This window comes from Chaetodon auriga, chromosome 2, assembly GCF_051107435.1.
Source record: "Chaetodon auriga isolate fChaAug3 chromosome 2, fChaAug3.hap1, whole genome shotgun sequence".
Classification (NCBI taxonomy): domain Eukaryota; kingdom Metazoa; phylum Chordata; class Actinopteri; order Chaetodontiformes; family Chaetodontidae; genus Chaetodon; species Chaetodon auriga.
Window position 1 is genome coordinate 27881628 of NC_135075.1, and position 18927 is coordinate 27900554.

The following is an 18927-nucleotide window of genomic DNA, read 5'->3' on the forward strand; positions in this document are numbered from 1 at the left end:
GACCAAAGTATCCCGAGTCTATCCAAGAGTAAAACCCTTGTGTGCAAATGCATACCAAGCATACCGCTTCAGTATTTCAAGGAAAAACATCGGCTGAATAACAAAGTGCATCTTGTTGTTGTTTCTGTTTGGACCTTTTTTTTTTTTTTTAACACAAACTACACAACCAAATAACGCACGTCTTCAAAACAAAACAGCTCATCTTTGGATTTTCTTTGACACTCACAGAAAAGACTTTGGGGTGATGTGACAAGAGATTTATCGCAGAGCAGTTAGGACTTCAAAACTGGAAAAGACAGAAATGAGATTCATCTACTAGCTTTTGTGTCGTTCAAGATTTCAAATTTGGCCGATGAAAGTGTGTTTTCCTTTCTTCTAAACGCACTGATGATATTTTCAGCAGCCTGCTTCTCGAACCGCTCGTCGCACCGGAGAATCGTCCGACCTCCCAGGCGTCGCAGGCGTCTGCTTCCTTCAGAGACGAACTGCTGCCTGCACGTGGATTCAAGGCTGTAACCAGTGTGATTTAAAAATGAAGACTCTTCTCATGACCTCAAAAATACCAGGAAAGAAATTCTGAAGAACATTCACCTTCCAGCAGTTGAACTGAAGTTGGCAGCGCTCAGTTGGAGATACAGCGTACACTACATATATTTTCTTTTTTTATTTTTAACAGCCGTGGAACTAAAGATGAAGAAAGACTTCACAAGTATTTTTAGTTATCAGCCTCAGAACTTGACATTCTCCCTCACTGTGTTTTGTCTGTGTGAAAGCATGACGAGAAGCTGCTCTGTTCTCTACCAGCACCGGTAGCAAGAAACAAGTGGAGGCTGTTTATATCGTGATGTGGAATACACGAACACACTGATTAGAACTAGATGTGGCATCAGTCATTGGTTGGTTGGTTTAAAGAAATCTTCTGAATCCCAGAGGATTCATTACTGCAAAATCACCCTTTTTGATGGAAAAATTAGGACAAATTATTGAATTTGCAGAGTTTCTGAATCAGTTCACTGTTGTCAGACAGCGTGTTATCAACTACTGCATTAAGCATGCTATTGAGCAGGCTCTTGGCATGCATTTCTACCTGAAGCATGCCTCGTTTCATTATGAAAATCGGGCTCCACATATAACTGCTCTAAAAAGCGAAAAAGCTGCTCGCACGGTTGCGTGCATCCAGTGTTGTGAGTGATTTGTAGCTCGACGAGACCGAGCAATGTGACTCAGACCCTCTGCTGATGTAAAGATGTGGGGTTGAGCTGTTTGGGATGAATCTAGGTCAGGCAGCGCAGGGCGAGCAACCTTCATGATGAACTGACCATGAGGGGGAGAGAGAGAGAGTAATAACTAGGGTTATTAGTGTCTCTGCCCCCACACTCAGCCAGCAGACAGATTAGGCTGTGTGTGTGTTTGTGTGTCTATGAACATGCATTACTCATACTGTGAGGACATATGTGTGTATCCTTATGGGGGCATAATGTAAATCATTCATTTTTAGGGTGAGGACTTGGGTTCGGCTTGGGATAAGTCTCCAGGAGGGATGCATGCAAGTCATTTGTGCACGTCTGTGCAAGTATGTTACATATGCATGTATTTACTGCATGTGTGCGAGGGTTTGTGTTTTGCATTGATGGTTTTAGACAGCTGGGAGAGGAGAAAACCTGAAGCAGCTACCGTACTGAGCAGAGAGAGATGGAGCGAGTAAGAGATGGAGAAGAAAAGGAAAAAGAGGATGAAGTGCTGGAGGAAAAAAGGGAGAAGGAGGATTTTAGAGAAGCGGAGAGAGAGAAAGAGATGGTTTGAGGGGGAGAAGTCTTGATAATGTTAATGGTGATGCAGTCAGAAAGATTGGTTTCCATATATTGGGAATTCTTAGGTATTCATGCATTTGTAAGTGATAGATTTCCATTTATTTTCTCATCTGTTACTGAAGAATTAAGATTTGTTTCACGTATTTGTGTTTCTAATAGCTTGTTTACAACCCCATCCCCTAAAAATGCTGTTTGTTTCCAAATCGTTTCCATTACCACGTATGCTTTGTGGGAAACATTTCAGCCTGAGGAGATGTTTATATTGAGCGTATCTGCAAACTGCATCTGCCAACGTATTTCATTTGTTTTCCTAATTTCTCCGTGTGGCAGCTAAAGCACGACTCACATCTTTATGTTTGGGAGAGATTGTGGCCCATCAGCCGGCTTCGAGGCTTCTTCTCTAAACAAGGAAGACCTGGAGATCGAAGTTGAGCGTGCTCCCGCAGTGGAGGTCAGATGTTGTATTTTAAGTTATTTAGCAAATGAAGCTTGTCATGTGTTGAATTTGCTGGAAGCTGCTGTGGATAAAAGCGTCGGCAAAATGTAAATGCAAATGTGGAGAGAAGCTGGAGGAGGAGTGGGATGTCTGGAACCATTCAATCCTCTTTCTCCTGCTCTCTCTATCTAATCTCCACACACTCCTTTCATACCTTCACACACTCTCTTTTGTGTCCTTGTGTCTCTCAGTCTTTTCTCCGTCTCTGTCTTATGCATCTCTCTCCGTCTTTAAATACGTTTAACCTCTCAAATTAGAAAATAAAGAGGCTGCTTTTGGCTTGACCGAACTCTATTCAAGTACAATATTTCAAAATCAGATTGTGTGTTGCCTTAAGTGTACATATAATAATTCCTAATGTAAGCAAGAAGACAGCATATTAGTCAGAAGTCAGAACAAAACAATGTCACGATCTCTAAAACTGTCCTGTTAATTTAAAGGAGCCACTAAACAAAGTTCAGCCTCTAAAACTAAAGAATTTTGCTGCTGTTAAGGGAAAGAATTACAACACAAACTTCGTCCCAAACCATTATTGACGTATATGTGTGAGCTGCAATTTCTTTTTCTTCTGGAGCTTCTTAAACAACTTCCTCATCCAACATCATCCCTGCAGCTAAAGTCAGACACCACACTGTTAAACAGCGCTGCATCAAGTTACAAAAACTGTAATGAATGATTCATTACTTTTTACATGAAAAAGTAATGAGCTACACTACTGGTTAGATTACTTAATGTTACTAAACTCCAGCAAAGCCTCCACACCCACTGTCATCTATTCTGCATTTAGCACGATTAGACATATAAGCTCATGATCTAACAAGCGGCCATCTTAAAGTTTGATCACAGCCGACATGCCTGACCACAGAGACCGTCAGGCAGTGAACAAGCCCACCCCTGTGTAATGAAGTGTTACTGGGGTTAGTTCCTGCAGTTTACTCGCCAAATTTCAAACCTTTACAAAGTAATCACATTACATCAAAGCTGGAAATATGCTTCTCTGGGCTGCACAGATGCGATCATGTACAGGTGGTGTTCAAACACATTTAGCAAACTGTGATGTAAGGAAACGTGAGGGAAGAAGAAATCAGGAAAACTAAACCAGTCTGACCTCAGTGACAGTATAAACAAACCAGTTAGTTGGTTGAGTTTGAATAATCTTTTCAGCCTCTACTCCATAAATGCTCGTATTGGAGAATCTAAACTAGCTGCCTGATGCTAATGCTAATGCTAATGCAGCATCTAAATCACTGCTGAATTACTGTTACAGCTGGTTTGCTCTGTGTGGGTGTCAGTTTGATTAATTTCTGTGTCGTCCTTCCTCCGAGGACTTAATGTTGGTCTTTAACTTGTGATAGGCTGTTTAGTTTCTCGCTGACATGACGCATTATGTCATTTATTTGACAGCTGCACTATAACTTCTTTCTTCCTGTGCTGTCTTAACTCGTTTCGTCTTGTTTATGGCATCTCGTCGTTTTCTGATTTGTAATCGCTGCCTTTGAACTTGCGCTCTTATGCTGTTTTTACAACCTTAAGGACAATCTGATGTCTTCAGACTTCATTGGAAGTGTGTTAGCTCACTCTTTAGCTTCACACCTTGGATGAATATAAATGGACAGTGACAAGATGGTAACATGTTAAATAGCCTGAGACGGAGTTTAGTTCCCCATGCGCTGCTCGAAGATGTAGCAGTATTAAACTAAACACAGAAAGAAAAATAGAGAAACTTCCTGACAGGATGTTGAATGAAACAGTCAGCTTTTGTGACGTTGAGCTTTAGTAAGTGTTATGAATAACTGAAGGTTACCCATAACTCCCTTCTCCACATACTGTCGGCGTATGAACTGAGTACTGCCTTACTTCCCAACACTGTGTATAAAACATCAAATAGTCTGTAAATGCTGGCGCAGACAAACTAGCCCAGCAGCAGAGGTGCAGAGCAGAGTGGATATATTAGTCCAGCTCTGTTTGAAATAAACTGGGCAAAAAACAGAATTACCTTTTTTAATAACATCCGTCTCTTTTGATCTCATCGTCTCTCAATCTGCCGCAGAACCTCTCAGCATCCCTCCTTTCTCTTTTCTTTTTTGCCTCACACACTCGTCCACACTTTCTCTCTCCTAAGCTCATCTTACCCTCCCTCTCTCCCTCCCTCCCTCCCTCCCTCCCTCTCTCTCTCTCGGGGGGTGAGCGGTCGTAACGTAAGCGCCAGTCATCTCTTATCATCGCCACTGTGTTCCCAGAGAGCTCGGCACTCCACATCTCTCCCTCTGTCTCTTTCTTTCTCTTCTTCTTCTTCTCCTCTTTTGGCGTCTATCTGCCTCTCTTTCTCCTCCTCTGTGGATGTTACTCTGTTAAGGAAAACTCAATGTCTGCCGTCATGTTTTGCGGTCTGAGGAGGGACGTCGGGGCAAACAATGTTGGTGAGTGCCGAGCCCATGAGGGAAATTCCTTCGCTGATCACACTGCAGCCTTTGAATTTTTCATTTATCGGTGTTAAGTGCTCATTGTTGGGGTGATTGTGAACTACACTTCCCAGAAATCACCTGTCATTGCATGGGTGTGCGGTGGCTTCTCCTTGCTGGGATGTTCTGCTGATGAAGTTTAGGCTTCTGCAGGTGGCGCTCTTCTCTTTGTTCAGCTCGTTGCTCTTTGTGTTTTAATTCAGTTTCTTGCTTTTTTTTGTTCTGCATTTTATTCTCAAGCCAATGCAGGTTTTTTTTCTTTGAGGCATTAAATCAGTCTCACTGTGGATGCAAAGAAGACTGCTGCTGTTTGCTTGTTAATAGAAGAAGAACTGATTTTGACACTCCTACATTTGCAGTTATAGAAGCGACAGCTGTGACAATGTCTTTGCTAATATTAGGAAACATCGTTTGACTGAAAAGGAGAACATTTCTTAAGATTTATTCAACTGTTTGTTCAATAATCCATCATATACCAGCATCAGAAACAGAAAACAGAAGCAGCTCCAGGCCAACCAATCACAGCTCATGTGGTTTTACGCACATAGCCTTCGTTACATGGTTCGCCAAAGACGCGCACCTAACGCCCACATGGACCCTCCAGAGGTGTCAGATTTAATGTAGATTAAAACACAGAGAGCAGAGAGCAAATCACCTGAATGTTTTTTAGGCTGTTAGCTGAAAGCTTCACGAAGCAAATTCAGTGTAATAAAATGTCAAATTTTGTGGGTTTAAAAAAGAACCTAATTATGAATTCACTGAAATTCTCAGAACATTTCAACCTCAACCCAAGACGCCTTTTGCTGGTGTTCTTTGGGGTTTTCTTCAGCGTCAAATCACCTGTAAGGCTGAAGAGTCCAAATGCAAAGAAATATTGCAGATTTTCATTGTGTTTTCACTTCTGTTTATCTGTTTGGATTGCTGTAGCTAGACATGGCGAGACTTTAATTTGGTCCCTGTTGAACTCCCATATGTGACGTGCCTCCAGTGGTATGGACCAGCTGTTCCTCATCCTACCACCAGTATGTTTTGCTGCATTGAAGACAGAAGAAATATTATCCCATTTCACTTTGATCTACTTGCGCTTCAGTAGTATGAGTAATATTAAAGTGTTTTCTGGATCTCACAGCAGCTTCGCAGGCATTACTAATCGTTCGTCAGCTGTAATGATTTGCTGGTTGTTGATGTTACCATTTCATCGAGTGGCTGACTGTCCTGAACTTGAAAATCTGTTTTATGTTCAGCTCTGTTAGCACACACTAAGCTCACCCCCACTGTTGACTGTCAGCTTGAAGAACTCTAATGGCAAAGCACAACACTGCTGGTTTTACTCTGTTTCCTTATAATACAGCGTAAGAGAGATGCATCAGGGTATTAATAAGGTGAGCGGCATCCTATTTCATGCACCGATGAGCATAGTGGGAGCTGTATTCTCCTCAATGGCCTAAAGAGACTAACTAAGCTGATAGCAGCTCTGGGAATGTGCTGGAACTCTGAAAGCTGCTGTTATTTCTTTTAGTTTTACGTAGTTAGAGACACTATAGAGGTCTCACATTTCACTGCATGCTTTGTAGGACGACTTCTGCACTTTGGCTTCACTCTCAGGAGGGATGGGTTGGAGAAGTCATGCAGTTATTTGTTTGGAACAGCTGTTTGAGACACATCCTAGGTCGGGTTTCACTTGGTAACGCCTTTTTCATCATTGTTTTCTTGAGGATGTAACTGAATGTGCAAATTATTGTCCATTATTTCTCGTGCTGTCTGCTTTGTTTCTGGGATTGATTTCATCTTTTTATCGCTGTTGAAGAGAAATGAGCACATAAAGGTGTAATGGGGAATAAATGAAGGAGGGGTTTATCGCCGCCTTGGCCTTCTGCCGACTGCGCCAGCTGATCCACATTTTCTGAGCGTTGCTGAGCCGACCGCACCGAGAATTTAACAGCAACTGTTGTGAGCCGGCGAGCGCGGTGGATGTTAGCATCAGCTGTGCGTGACGCATGCTCTTCTCTCTGATGTTCCCTACAAATGCATTTCGCCCAGCATGTTGTAACCATAATCCTCCAGGAGGGCGGCTGCTCTGTGATTGCGAGCGTGGCGGTGATGCAGGCGAAGGGCAGAAAAGAGCTCACTGAGCAGACATTCGCACACTGATAGCATGTTTAAGTTGTAGGTTGCGCTTGAATATTTTATACATTGTAATGAACAAAGAGTCTGCACCATAGAACGTTTTCAATGACAGAAATACAAATGTGCGTCTTTAAAGCATTTAGATAACGCTGTTACCTCAAGTGGCTTATAACCAGTGCACAGGTACATCATGGAAGTACGTGCAGCAGCTAACAGGGACCAAATCATGTGACTGATCCATTAAAGGGACCGTCTTTCTCGCCACAAAGCCCTCTTACCTCTCGTTTTCATCGTTCATCTCTTCGTCTTCCTCTGCCGGCCCTCGGCTGAACCTGTCAACAGAGTTAACCGGGCGTCATGTTGGATCTGCGGCGTAGAAGTGTTAGCAGAAAGAAACTAAACTGGAACTTCAAAGCACTTTTTGATGTTTTTTTCTCCCCTACACCTGTCAGGTTGTTTTCTCTTCATGCCCGCTTCCCTTCAGCTGTGAGCCATTTCTTTCTTTTTTCAAAACCAGCGTTCCCTTTGTTTGTCATGTTTTAGGGAGGTTTGCCTCCTCTTACGGAGGATTTAGTGACATATTATGTGTCTAACAGTTGAAAAGAAAAACCTATACTCTTCTTTTTTTTTTTGGATGGCAGCTACCAGGTGAGCCGGATCAGTGTGCAGTCGGCCTTTTCCCAGGGTTTTGCTGTTCTTTCTGGGCAAATGGAGCTACAGCGTTTACTGGACAGTAACATATCTGTGATGGTGGACCTTCAGCCAAGCATCTGCCAGAATTAAGTCCATAATCCAAAAAATCTCCACCTCGTTATTTACGTCCAACGTCAATGTTCAGTGTCAGAGCAGGAAGTAGTGTCTTGTAGAAAGGTGAAGGCTGCAGAGATCTGGGGGGGTGAACGTTTGCATCAGACTTTCTGTAGAGACCATCCACACAAGAAGAAACGACAGCGTCAGTCGATTCAGCAAAGCACCAAAGCAAATTATGTTTGCATTCAAGCAACAAATCCCTGCAGACTCGGTATCAATGCCAAAGCGTGAAATACACCCGCCGCTCCACCATGCCAGTGTCGCGTCTTTCATCGCCTCCGCATGAATGGAGCACCGTCTCTTGCTGATAAGCTTTTCAGGTGATGGTCACAGTCTGGTGAGGTGGTTGGGTTTAGGAAAAGATCATGGTTCAGCTTAAAACAAACAACACTGACCACTCATTTCACACAGGAATCGAACCCTGGTCTGCATGTTCGTCCATGCCTCCTGTTATCGCCCCCTGCTGGTACAACACCTTCACCCGTGTGTACTTTTCATTCCTAGACGAGGCAAACACGCTATCCTCCAGTGGATCGGTGGGTCTACTGGATGCTTTGGCATGAGGCTGGGCTGTCCCTGCAGCTGTGGGAGTTATGACTGATATAAGGTTGTTAGGATAGAGTGATGAATCCACATAGGAATGCTTCAGGGAAATGCAGCCTTAACTTGGAGAAACAGACTGTGTGTCAGAATTTTGCAGATCTCATACTAATGAAACCAAAGCTTCAGCAGTAATATATAACAAGTACAATCTCAGGTATGTCACATGACAACATGATGGATGCGTTCTCGCTTTGTTCTTCCTCCAAAGTTTTTCTCAAAGAGAGAGTTTGGAGAGAAAAGCGGTAAAGAGCAGTACGCTGGAAAAACACATGACATCATTGGAGCTGAAGAGGTGGTGACACCTCTCTTCAACCCCCCCACCCCACTGCCCACCCCTCGCCCAGATCCATACAGGCTGCAATTAACCACAACAGAGAAGCCATTAACCGTCCTAATTACTGCTTGTTCCTTCCATAGCTGCTCTATATGTGTGTGTGTGTGTGTGTGTGTGAGTGTGTGTGTGTGTGTGTGTGTGTGTTCAGCTATGTGTGTTAACTGCAGCCGCACTGTGTGCCAGCGTTGTCGCAGACAATAGCTAATTACACGTCTTCATCGCCTTCAGCATCATAATAACCGCAATCAGATGCCCTTGCATTCAGTAACTCAGAGCCCGTGTTGGTGTTTGTGTGTGTCTGTGTACACACACACACACACACACACACACACACACACACACACACACACACATATGCACATGGAGACATCCACAACCTTCTTTTTTTTTCTGTGCATTGTGTGTGAGCATCTTATGTTCATGCTTAAATGATAAACCAGCTGATTTGTCCTGTGATTCCAGCAGCGTTTTCAGCGTTAAAGAGTTGGAAAAGGTGTTCTGCTCAGCAGTATCCATGTTGTTAAAGGCAGATAAGAAAACTGGGGTTATTAAACACTGATAAGAGCAGTGATGCTCTGTATCTTTGTTATTGTCAATAAAATCCCCTGAAAAGACCAAAAACAATGTCAGTCTGTCGCTCAATATTTTAGGACTTTTCTCATTCTGTCTGTGGCTTTATCTCCCAAATACACACCTCTGTGTTTTAATAAAGTCATTTCCTTTAACGGGGGGAAATATTGCATTTGTTTGGGACTATTTTCAGACACCCGACAGGACGGTGTGTGTGGGACTGAGTCAAAATACACTACAGTGTGTGTGTGTGTGTCCCTCTGTGCAACACTGTGGCTCATTCATGTGTTCTTATTAGTTTTTGGACAACAAAGGAGCTCAGCGTTACAGAAGAATACCATATATCAGGATGCATGATGGGAACACGGACGGTATTGTTAGTGGATCAGTTGGTTGTTGGTTTTTGGTCTTTTTGTTAACTCCAGCAATGATTCCTCCCTCCTGTCAAACTCGTCGAGAGGCAGTTTTATGACCTTTTCCTTCTTAGAAAAAAGGTCACCATGCGTTGTTTTAAGCGTTTCAATAAAGGCTCAATGATGTGTCAAATGATCCGATTTGATGGCAGATTTAAAGAAGCTGTGAGCTCACAATTTACTGGACGCCATCAGGAAAACTTTGCATTTTAGATCCAGATAAGCAGCGAGTTCTTGCAAAGTGAGCATATAAAGTTAGCCGTGCCGTGGGAAGCTAACGTGGGAGGTAGTGATTGATAGTATGTAGAAATTAGTTTTTCTAAGGAAATAATGTCTGTATTTAGAATCAGAGGTTCTTCACGGCGGCTGTTCTGAATGCACACCCTGCTTTTTTCTACCTGGAGCAGCAGCACCTTACTTCATTTGCATTGTGACGCCTACCTGGTGGTTTGCTGAATAGTTGCCTGATTATAATGGCGGGCTTAAATGCCTCATTCAACCAAATGAAATAGGCTGAGTGTATAACTTCGTTCAATTCAGCTCCTTTCAATGGCATCTTGTGTTTTCTTTTATGTGCCCAGATAAGCCTCGCTGAGCGTCGATGCTCTTTTTTCAGCAGCAGCCGGCTTCACTTTTAACACAGACGTTGGTACCTGGCAGCTGCCCAATCCAAACACAGCACCCTGCTGTAGTCTCAGCTCAGTCAAGTGTGTTATGTATTAACTCAGACAACAAAATCTCAGAAATAGGGAGCATTATTATGCTAATATTTACTATTGTAAACAGTGTACAGTAATACCTTCTGGACATCCATTTGTTGATGCAGCCTTGCAAACAGATTGTTGCTTGGAGATTTTCATTAAGTGTTTTTCTGTTTTGACAATATGAATCATTTTCATGTAATCTGGGTCGTATCAAAACGAGTCCAAGTCAGGACGCACGCTCACAGATGAGACACACTTCCAGATGCTCAGACAGTAGGGAAGCAGTGCAGTTGTTGTGCGTCAGTGTTTAGCTGCGACAGGCTGGAAAGGTTCACGTAGTTCGTGAGAGCAGCTGTAAATGCTTTGTGTCGTTTCACAGCTTCACAGTTTTCATCGTTGTACGTCCTAAAAGGAAAGTGTTGCTCGGTCTTCCAGTTCCGAGATAACTGAAAATGCACTTCTGGGTTCCTGAACTCGGGAATGGAAGCCACGATAATGATGAGGCTCCTGAAGCGTAACAGGATCCTTCTGTGGTGCCAGACTGACAAACCCATTCTCAGTCTGTATGCAGCCATTTTTAGCTTTTTTATATTTAACCGCCCATTTTATTGAACAACTATAGCAGAAAACAATAAGGGGAAAGCTATTCCTGCTGCAGTTAAATAACATCTTTTCAGCCATAACAGCTTTAGTGCCCATAAAAGAGAAAAAAACAACTTTCACTGGATTCTCAGTTGTAACAGCGACCTTAAGATTGAAGGATAGCCATCAGACGTACAGGCATCCACACAGAAACCGACAGACTGAAAATATCTTCAGAAACACACACTGACTTTAACGTCTGAAGGTTCACGAGGACCTCTTCTGGACCCTGAAACATACTCAGGATGCCTCAGACAAAGAAAACAAACAGCATTTTGTACAGTTTGTCAGAAGAGGTTGATCTTTGTGGAAAACTGTCCAAAACCTGGTTACGTTCAGTAGAAATCACATTCTGGAGGATGATTGATGATTGTTTTAGATTTCAAATATTTTCTTTCAACGGTTGAGGTCAGATCTGCCCCCGTGGATCTGCTCGATGTGCCGGCCTTAGGAAATGATAGACTTTGACCGTGTTTAAATTTTTTGCTGGTTGATGGTTTTGGGGTTTCTTTTTTTTTTTTTTTGGGTCATGTGAATTTGAGCACATAATGAACCTCAGCCGTAAGGAAGCACACTTATTTTGAAGAGTCCAGCACTGCTACAGTGATCACACTGTGGTCATTACTCACTGCTCAGCCAATTTTATGTTCCCATAAACACACACACACACACACACACACACACACACACACACACGCTGACTTACATTCATTCCTTGACTTACTCTAACCATAACCAGAAGGACTTCTTGTATAATCCTAACCTGTAAGTTAATGACCTACATTGTGGGACTTACTTGTGTTTTGTCCCCACAAGGAAGGCGACTCCCCACAACATGAGTAATACACACACACACATACACTAATCTAGAGTGGCACTGCCTTACTCTCACTACAGTTTCAGCTGTGTGTGTGTGTGTGTGTGTGTGTGTGTGTGTGTGTGTGTGTGTGTGTGTGTGTCACAGCCTACATAATGAGGTGAAACTTTGATCATAATGCAGGTCCGCCCACACATCCTCATCCCTGTCACATGCAGAGACATCACTTCACAGTTCTGTTTGCATGTGTATGCATATGTGCTCGTGTGTGTGTGTGTGTGTGTGCGCCTGTGGTTAAGTTTGTGCGCTCATGGGTTTATGTGATAAATGCTTGCTGAGGATTTTGTGTGCTGTGAATATACAAACTGTCTAACCGTGCATGTAGGCAGCATGTAGAAATTGGCTGTGCGTGTGTGTCTGCCCCTACACGTTTGATCTGCCTATAATATGCGCGCTTATTGTGCGTGTGAATGTAGAGGAGTCCGCAGTCCTCGGAGATAATAGCCTGTAAGGTCACCATGGCTGCAACTAGCACAGCAGTGCCCTCTGGCAAAGTGTGTGTTTGTGAAAGAGGGAGACACATGCAGACAAATAGGGATTGTGTGTTTGAATGTGTTTGAGTAATTATGGGATATCGCCCTGAGTTTGTGTCAGAGCACGCTCATGTGTGTCTTTTGTGTTCCGTCTATGTGTGAAATGGTTTGTATTGTTGCAGACTGCCTTCCAGCATGTCTCTCTCTCTGTCTGTCTCTCTGGCCCATTGCCTGTCTAGTAGATTTCTGGTGACCTTGAGGCAAAGTACGTCATAACATGATGCGTATGTATGTCAGTGTTTCCGCTGCGTGTGTGGCTTGAGACGGTTTTCATTAGAAAAGGAAACATGTCTGTGAAGATTCTCGTTCATCCAGATCAGGGTACTTCTTCCAAAGGCATCTGGACTGTCTTATGGTTCTAGACAGACACTGCTAACTGACTGCTGGGGAGTCCCAGGCATTCGTCCTCTTGCTGGATCATTGATCCGCCCAGCTATCATGTTAGTCGTTAGGGTCAAATGAGTCATGGTGTTGATGGGTCAGTGGGTGTTAATGGGTGAGAAACAACACATCTATGTGCACTTCATGCCCAATAGCACCCTGAGGCAGAAGCTTGTCCACCCTAAGGATGAAACATCGGGGCTCGAGCCGAGCAATGCAGCAAGGAACACACCGACTTGGGGAGACAACTGGTTCACAAACGCACGGCACAACACAGGACCAACACCTCAAGGACAAGGGACATTCATTTGAGGACAATAATGTCCATATTTTAGCCAGGGGAGGCCGATGGTGAAAAAAGCCGCGTATGTCCAACTGGAAAGACCATCACTGAACAGAGGAGGTGGTCTAAGACACCACTTATCAGCCACTTACAATGCAGTCCTTAACAGCCATTCACAGCAGGACTCACATGACCCTAAATACCCCATGATCACTGGGCGGATCAACGATCCTGCAGTCATTGATCAATCATTGATCCTGACTTCCCTCCAGTTAGAACTGAAGAAGCCTCTTGGATTTTGAAATTTGAGCTAATTTCACATTCCCAAAAAATGAACTGGTTCACTTTGTCACTTCTTCCTTTTTTTGTTTTGTGTTGTTTTTTTGTGTTGTTGGGAAATGACGCTGTGACTTTGACTTGCGTAAAGGAACTGTTAGCCCGTGGTCTTACCTTTCGTTAGCTTATCAGAAATTTCTGGTTGGAGGCTTCGGTTCGATGCGTCTTCTCAAATTCGTTGCACATATGGAGTTGTTTTCTCAGGATCGGCGAGCAGAAGTTGCTGATAGCTCAGTTAAACCATCCACTGAAACATGAGAGCACTGACTGAACGTGCTCTTTTAGCCCGACAGCACGGCCTCATCCTCAACAGTCTGCAGGACAAAGAGATTGTGTGTGTGTGTGTGTGTGTGTGTGTGTGTGTGTGTGTGTGTGTGTGTGTGTGTAATTATGCAGTTTACATGATGTTTGTGTGTTTGTGCGTGTTTGTGTAAAGGTTTGGTGAAAGCTTGAGGGAGTCCTCCGAGATACCACAGAGCAGTGTCTGCTAGTATTTCCTGCATGCATGCATGCACACACACACACACACACACACGCGCGCACACACACACACACACACACACACACACACACACACACACAGGCCCTGGCAGGTGTTTTTGGATGAAGCTGGATATTTTAAATCAAACCGGGAAAACAAGCAGAAGATGCTGCACCTGTAGTTTGTGCTTCATCTGTGTGACGTTCTGTCAAAAAATATCAGATCGAGGAATTATTATGTTTGTTTGTTGGCACTTCTGTGCTACTTGGTAACAAACAAGCATGTCGTCCAGCAGTGGTTTTGACCTGAAATGAATCCACTAAAAAAGAAAATGCAAACCTAAAATGTGCAAATGTTTAATTAACAACTTCTTGTCTTGATCTCTTCTATTATTTATTTGAATATTGATTTATGTGCAGTGGTTTTCACTCACTCGGGCAACAGTCAGCACGAAGCTTTCAAGCAGACCATTAGGAAACATACAGCGTATTACTGGCTTTTCCTTTCATCAGAAAGGTTGTAAAAGCTCAAGGTTAGATAACAAGTGCATGTTTGCTTATGGCTACATTTAATTTTGGATATATTATCTGAAATAGCTTCTGTCTTGTGGGCAGAAATGATGCTGCTTCTGGCTAGAAAGCACTGAACCATCACTTTGAAAGCAACTGGAAGTCTGAAAACAGCTAAAAACACACTATTTCAACTTTGTGCAACATTGGCGGTGCTAAGGTGGGGTTAGATGGGGCTAAAGCCTCACCAGGGAAAAGCAGGTGTTTGATATAAATTCCAGTGTTATTTGCTTTCTGTGGATCAGTCGATCAGTTACAGCACAGTCGCTCCTCCGATTCTCGCTCCAGGATTTTAGCCAACCAGCAGCCAGAGGAAGGAGCTTCATTCAGAGCTTAAGATGCAGGTTATTGAAGGCATTTCCTACATGTCACAGTCTTTCATTAATCAGCAGGTGGCAAGATACACTGCAGCAAAGGCCGGGAAGAACAGGACTGTAAACAATGCTGGATTCAAAAGGCTTCAAAATTCAGCTTTGTGAATGTTTTAGAAGGAAAGAAAAAGCACTTGAGACATTTCTTAGACCTCAAGGATGCACGTTTGTTTACAAGAAAGCTCTACAAGGTAGCTTTGATTAAAGATGGGAAAATGTTGGCTAGACAATTTAGCTACTGGCAAGAGTGGCTGCACACAAAAGCTGTGGCTGTTGCATCGTTTACTACAATGATACTGCAATTTGTACTACTACAATATTGACTGATTGAAGAATATTGATGCATTGCATTTTTCAAGATGAAACAAAAAGTGCTCAACAATAGGCAAACTGCCGTGGCCTTGAGCCTTCAGCTGTGCCTTCGATTGCTGTTTAAATTTCACTCAGGAACACCAGAAGCATTGCTGCTGTGACATTACTGCTGATGAACCTGAGCTTTGAAAAATTTTGCACAAAATTAGTTGGGTCTTTATGATGACATCAGTCCTTTGGTGTGTCAGCCCCTCGTGCACGTGCCGAAGTCATTACCGTCTCTGCTTGAAAGACGCTCGCGCTGTAAGCACGCCGCTGCTTCTGCTGCAGGTGGAAAATCTGGCCCGATGCCTCGTCCATAACTCAACCTGTTCAGTAAGCTGACAGCGCCAGCACTCATTAGCCTAATCACATTCAAATTATTCACCAGGAGACGCTAATTTATCAGGCAGAGTTGAAGAATGGAGGGAGACGGCGGCGGAAAAAAGAAAATGTGTCAGAGGGAAGCTGATGTGTGTATCCATTCAAAGAGACCATTAGTGCCGAGAGATCATGTGCTGTGTTTCCAAATGCTTGTTGTGACAAACATGTTTGCAGCCTGCTGATACCTCAGCCACCAAACCTCTGGCACGAGAAATCTGCGGTGAGGATTCATACTGCTGGGAGGAAAAAGTTGTGACTAAAACAGTTCGTCTTACATCCAGTCACAGAGACGTGGACGTCCACGTCGCCCCAAGTCTTCTGTATGTCTCACTGTGTGCGTGTGCAAGTTACTGTTTATATAACAGTGCATGCAGGGCTTGCATTTGTTTACACATATTTTCTGTATTTTGTCTGTGTGTGTGTGTGTGTGTGTGTGTGTTTCTGTGCACACACAGGTATACATTCGGCCTAAATCCTTTCAGGTATGCATCACTCTTGGCTGCCAGAGGCCGTGCATGTTAGTTTGTATGCATGTGTTTCTGTTTATTTGTGTGTGTGTGTGTGTGTGTGTGTGTGTGTGTGGGTGTGTGTGTGTGTGTGTGTGTGTGTGTGTGTGTGTGTGCACGCGCTGATGAGCAGCCTCTGGGGTCCATTATGCCTGTGACAGCCCCACAGCAGGAAAGCAGCCAGCCAGATAACTTATGAAAGCGGTTTAAAGCAAAATTGAATCCACAACTTATGAATTATTAAACTTATTACACCTCTGTGAAGATCGCTAAACTCCAAAACACAACAACAATGGCCTCCTTTCCACTGTCACTGCTGCGAAGAGAACTGATTTCTAAGCATCACCAGTGGGAAAGTGCTGCATATTTCAAAGGTGGTAGATGGCAAGAAAATGTGTCACGTATGGAAATGATTGGAGGGAAAGCACTTTGTATAATGAGGTTGATGGAAGGAGGAAACTACTTGTATGATATGGAAATGGAAATGATTAGAGGTGAAGATGTTGGACTGTGTCATGTCATCTCATTGTCTTTATGTCTTAAGGCTGACAAAGAGGACAGAAATTGTATAGGTTTCGTGTTTAGCAAAGTGTTCTATGTCAAACCTGTGTCGGTCTTGTTCTGCTTTACTTGGCGAGTGCATGTATTACCACAGTAACCAATCATCATCAGCTGGCAGTAAAACAAACATATTCAAGATCTGCAGAAAGAAAAAACATCAAAGTTTCTGTTTGAGGAGTTTGGAAGGTTTTGTGGTCAAGAGAAATGTAAAAACTGGATTTCAGTACATGACAATAGCACGTATTGAGTAGCTACACGCTAACATGCTAAATTTTCCTTGTTTCACAACAACAACGTTATATGAAGCTCATTATTTGGTTTTCTGGCTCACCACTTTCCTAAAGGTTGAATGCATCTTTACGTTCCTCCATTTTCGCACGTTCTCGTTCACCATAACAACAATGACAATATGTCAGTGTTGTTTTTATGGCCGCTGCCCACAAATGGCCAAATCTGTTCATGCTGCTTTAAGCTCAGGAGTTCCTGTGCCATGTGTTTCAGTACCCTCAGTTCTGAAACAGTTAGCCTAGCTCATGACAGTCTGTTCATTTATTGAGCTGAGCTTCTAAAACGTCTGAGGTTCCTCAGGGGAAAGAAAACTGCTTCATGTTGCGTGGTGCATAATGCAGCAGTCAGTGTGGAAGACAGAATGACAGGGTCGCAGCAATGTTGGAAGAGCAGCATCCAACAGCCAACAAGTTCATGGAGCATGGGAAGAAAGATGATTGGCTACGATGTGATGACACTGATTCATGAATAGAGGAGCTCTGAAAGCAGAGTTGACAGAGAAGCTCCAGTCAAAAGTTCAGAGCATGAAAAAATGTCAGAAAACGTCTCATCAGTGGAGGATTTATCCGTCCATACATTTTCAGTACAGATCATCATAATCGGGGATGCATCCAATCCCAGTCTGTCACAGGTCAAACACACATATAGACTGCATATATCTCATACACATAACACACGATACAGTCACTCTCCTATTCAGCTCGCATGTGTTTGGATTGTGGGGTGAAGCTCATGCAGTGAAAAGCTGTGAAGTGACAGTTTTAACCACTGAGCCACTGTTTAGGATTCCAGCTTTTCAAGTAAAGAGAAATTAAAAGTACTTGTTAAGCTTGGTGACAGTATCATGGGACATGTTTTGCATGCAGGAGGAGAGTCAAAAGCTGAAAAAAAAAAAAAAGAAGAAAACCCAAACTATTGCAGTTTCTTTGCTGCAGTGAAATTGAGACTTGAAGGCAGTCTCGCGGAACAGAGTGTGAATGTAATTTAAAGGAGAATTAAAAGCACAATGTTGAAGATAAAGGATTTTGCAGGACACTGAAATCCTCTAACTGCTTAACTCTGTTGATGATAGTAAGCTGGTTTAAAATGCTGCTTCAGGTGCTGAAAAGCTTTAAAAAAAAAACCTATTTATTCTGCGAGTTTAGCAGACACGTTTGCGTTTAAGCCCTGGTGTAATTGTCTCTGATTATAATGCAACTTAATGACACTTCTGGAGTTGGGTATGAAAGTAGTTGACAATTGGCTTATGAATTGTTAAACTTCTCCCACCCCTCTGATGGAGCAGAGGTTGTAAAGTAGGACACATCCTCTCCCCTCAGAGCCACAACAACAGCAGCCCGGGCTCACAGCTGCTGTCACACTGAGTTAAAGAGTGTCACTTAGCAAAATACTTAATATCCTACATTTATCATAGATGAGAGCTGGAAATATGCATAATGAGATCTAAAAGTGCTCAAGAATAATCACTCAGGACTCAACTCTAAAACAGAAAGAAAAGTGTTGAGAGATTCAGGTGATTCTTCGCCCGACGTCGACTCCAGACCAGTTCTACACATCAGCTAACACTGCTGCAGAACAGGGAGGTCAGAGCAGCGGCAGGAGTGGATGGTGTATGTCGACATCATTTCCTGCAGGCAAAGAAAGTAATAACATTTCATTGCAGTACCTAAATTGAATTTTTTTGGAGGGAAATGGGATATTGTGTCACACTCACATCAAATGGACATCGAATTCAGTTTATATGTAAAATATTTAAAGGTCCAGTGTGGATCTATTGGCCGAAATGGAATATAAAACTCATCGTCATGTGTTCATTAGTGTATAATCAGCTGAAAATAAGAATCATGGTTTTGTTATATCCACAGAGGGAGCAGGTCCTCTTCCACGGAGTCCAGCACATTACGCCCCCATGTTTCTACAGTAGCCCAGAACAGACAAACCAAACACTGACTCCAGACAGCAGCTTTTGTTTTTTATGTTGAAGTGAAAGCCATCGTGGGTTCTCCTACACACTTAAAAAGGGAGGGGGGGGGG

At 43.1% G+C, this 18927-nt stretch overlaps 1 protein-coding gene across 10 annotated transcripts in view; it reads left to right on the forward strand.

The window, feature by feature from the left end:
- The window catches only part of grip2b (glutamate receptor interacting protein 2b), a 245265-nt gene that overhangs the window by 178556 nt on the left and 47782 nt on the right, over positions 1-18927 (forward strand). For 2 of the 10 annotated variants that reach the window (XM_076745055.1, XM_076745077.1), the window contains exon 1: positions 4614-4727. The exons of the other annotated variants lie outside the window; for them this stretch is intronic. In XM_076745055.1, the coding sequence (XP_076601170.1) occupies positions 4673-4727 (55 nt within the window). In that variant the 5' untranslated portion in view covers positions 4614-4672. Of the gene's footprint in view, positions 1-4613; positions 4728-18927 lie in introns of those variants that run through there. 10 annotated transcript variants of the gene reach the window in all.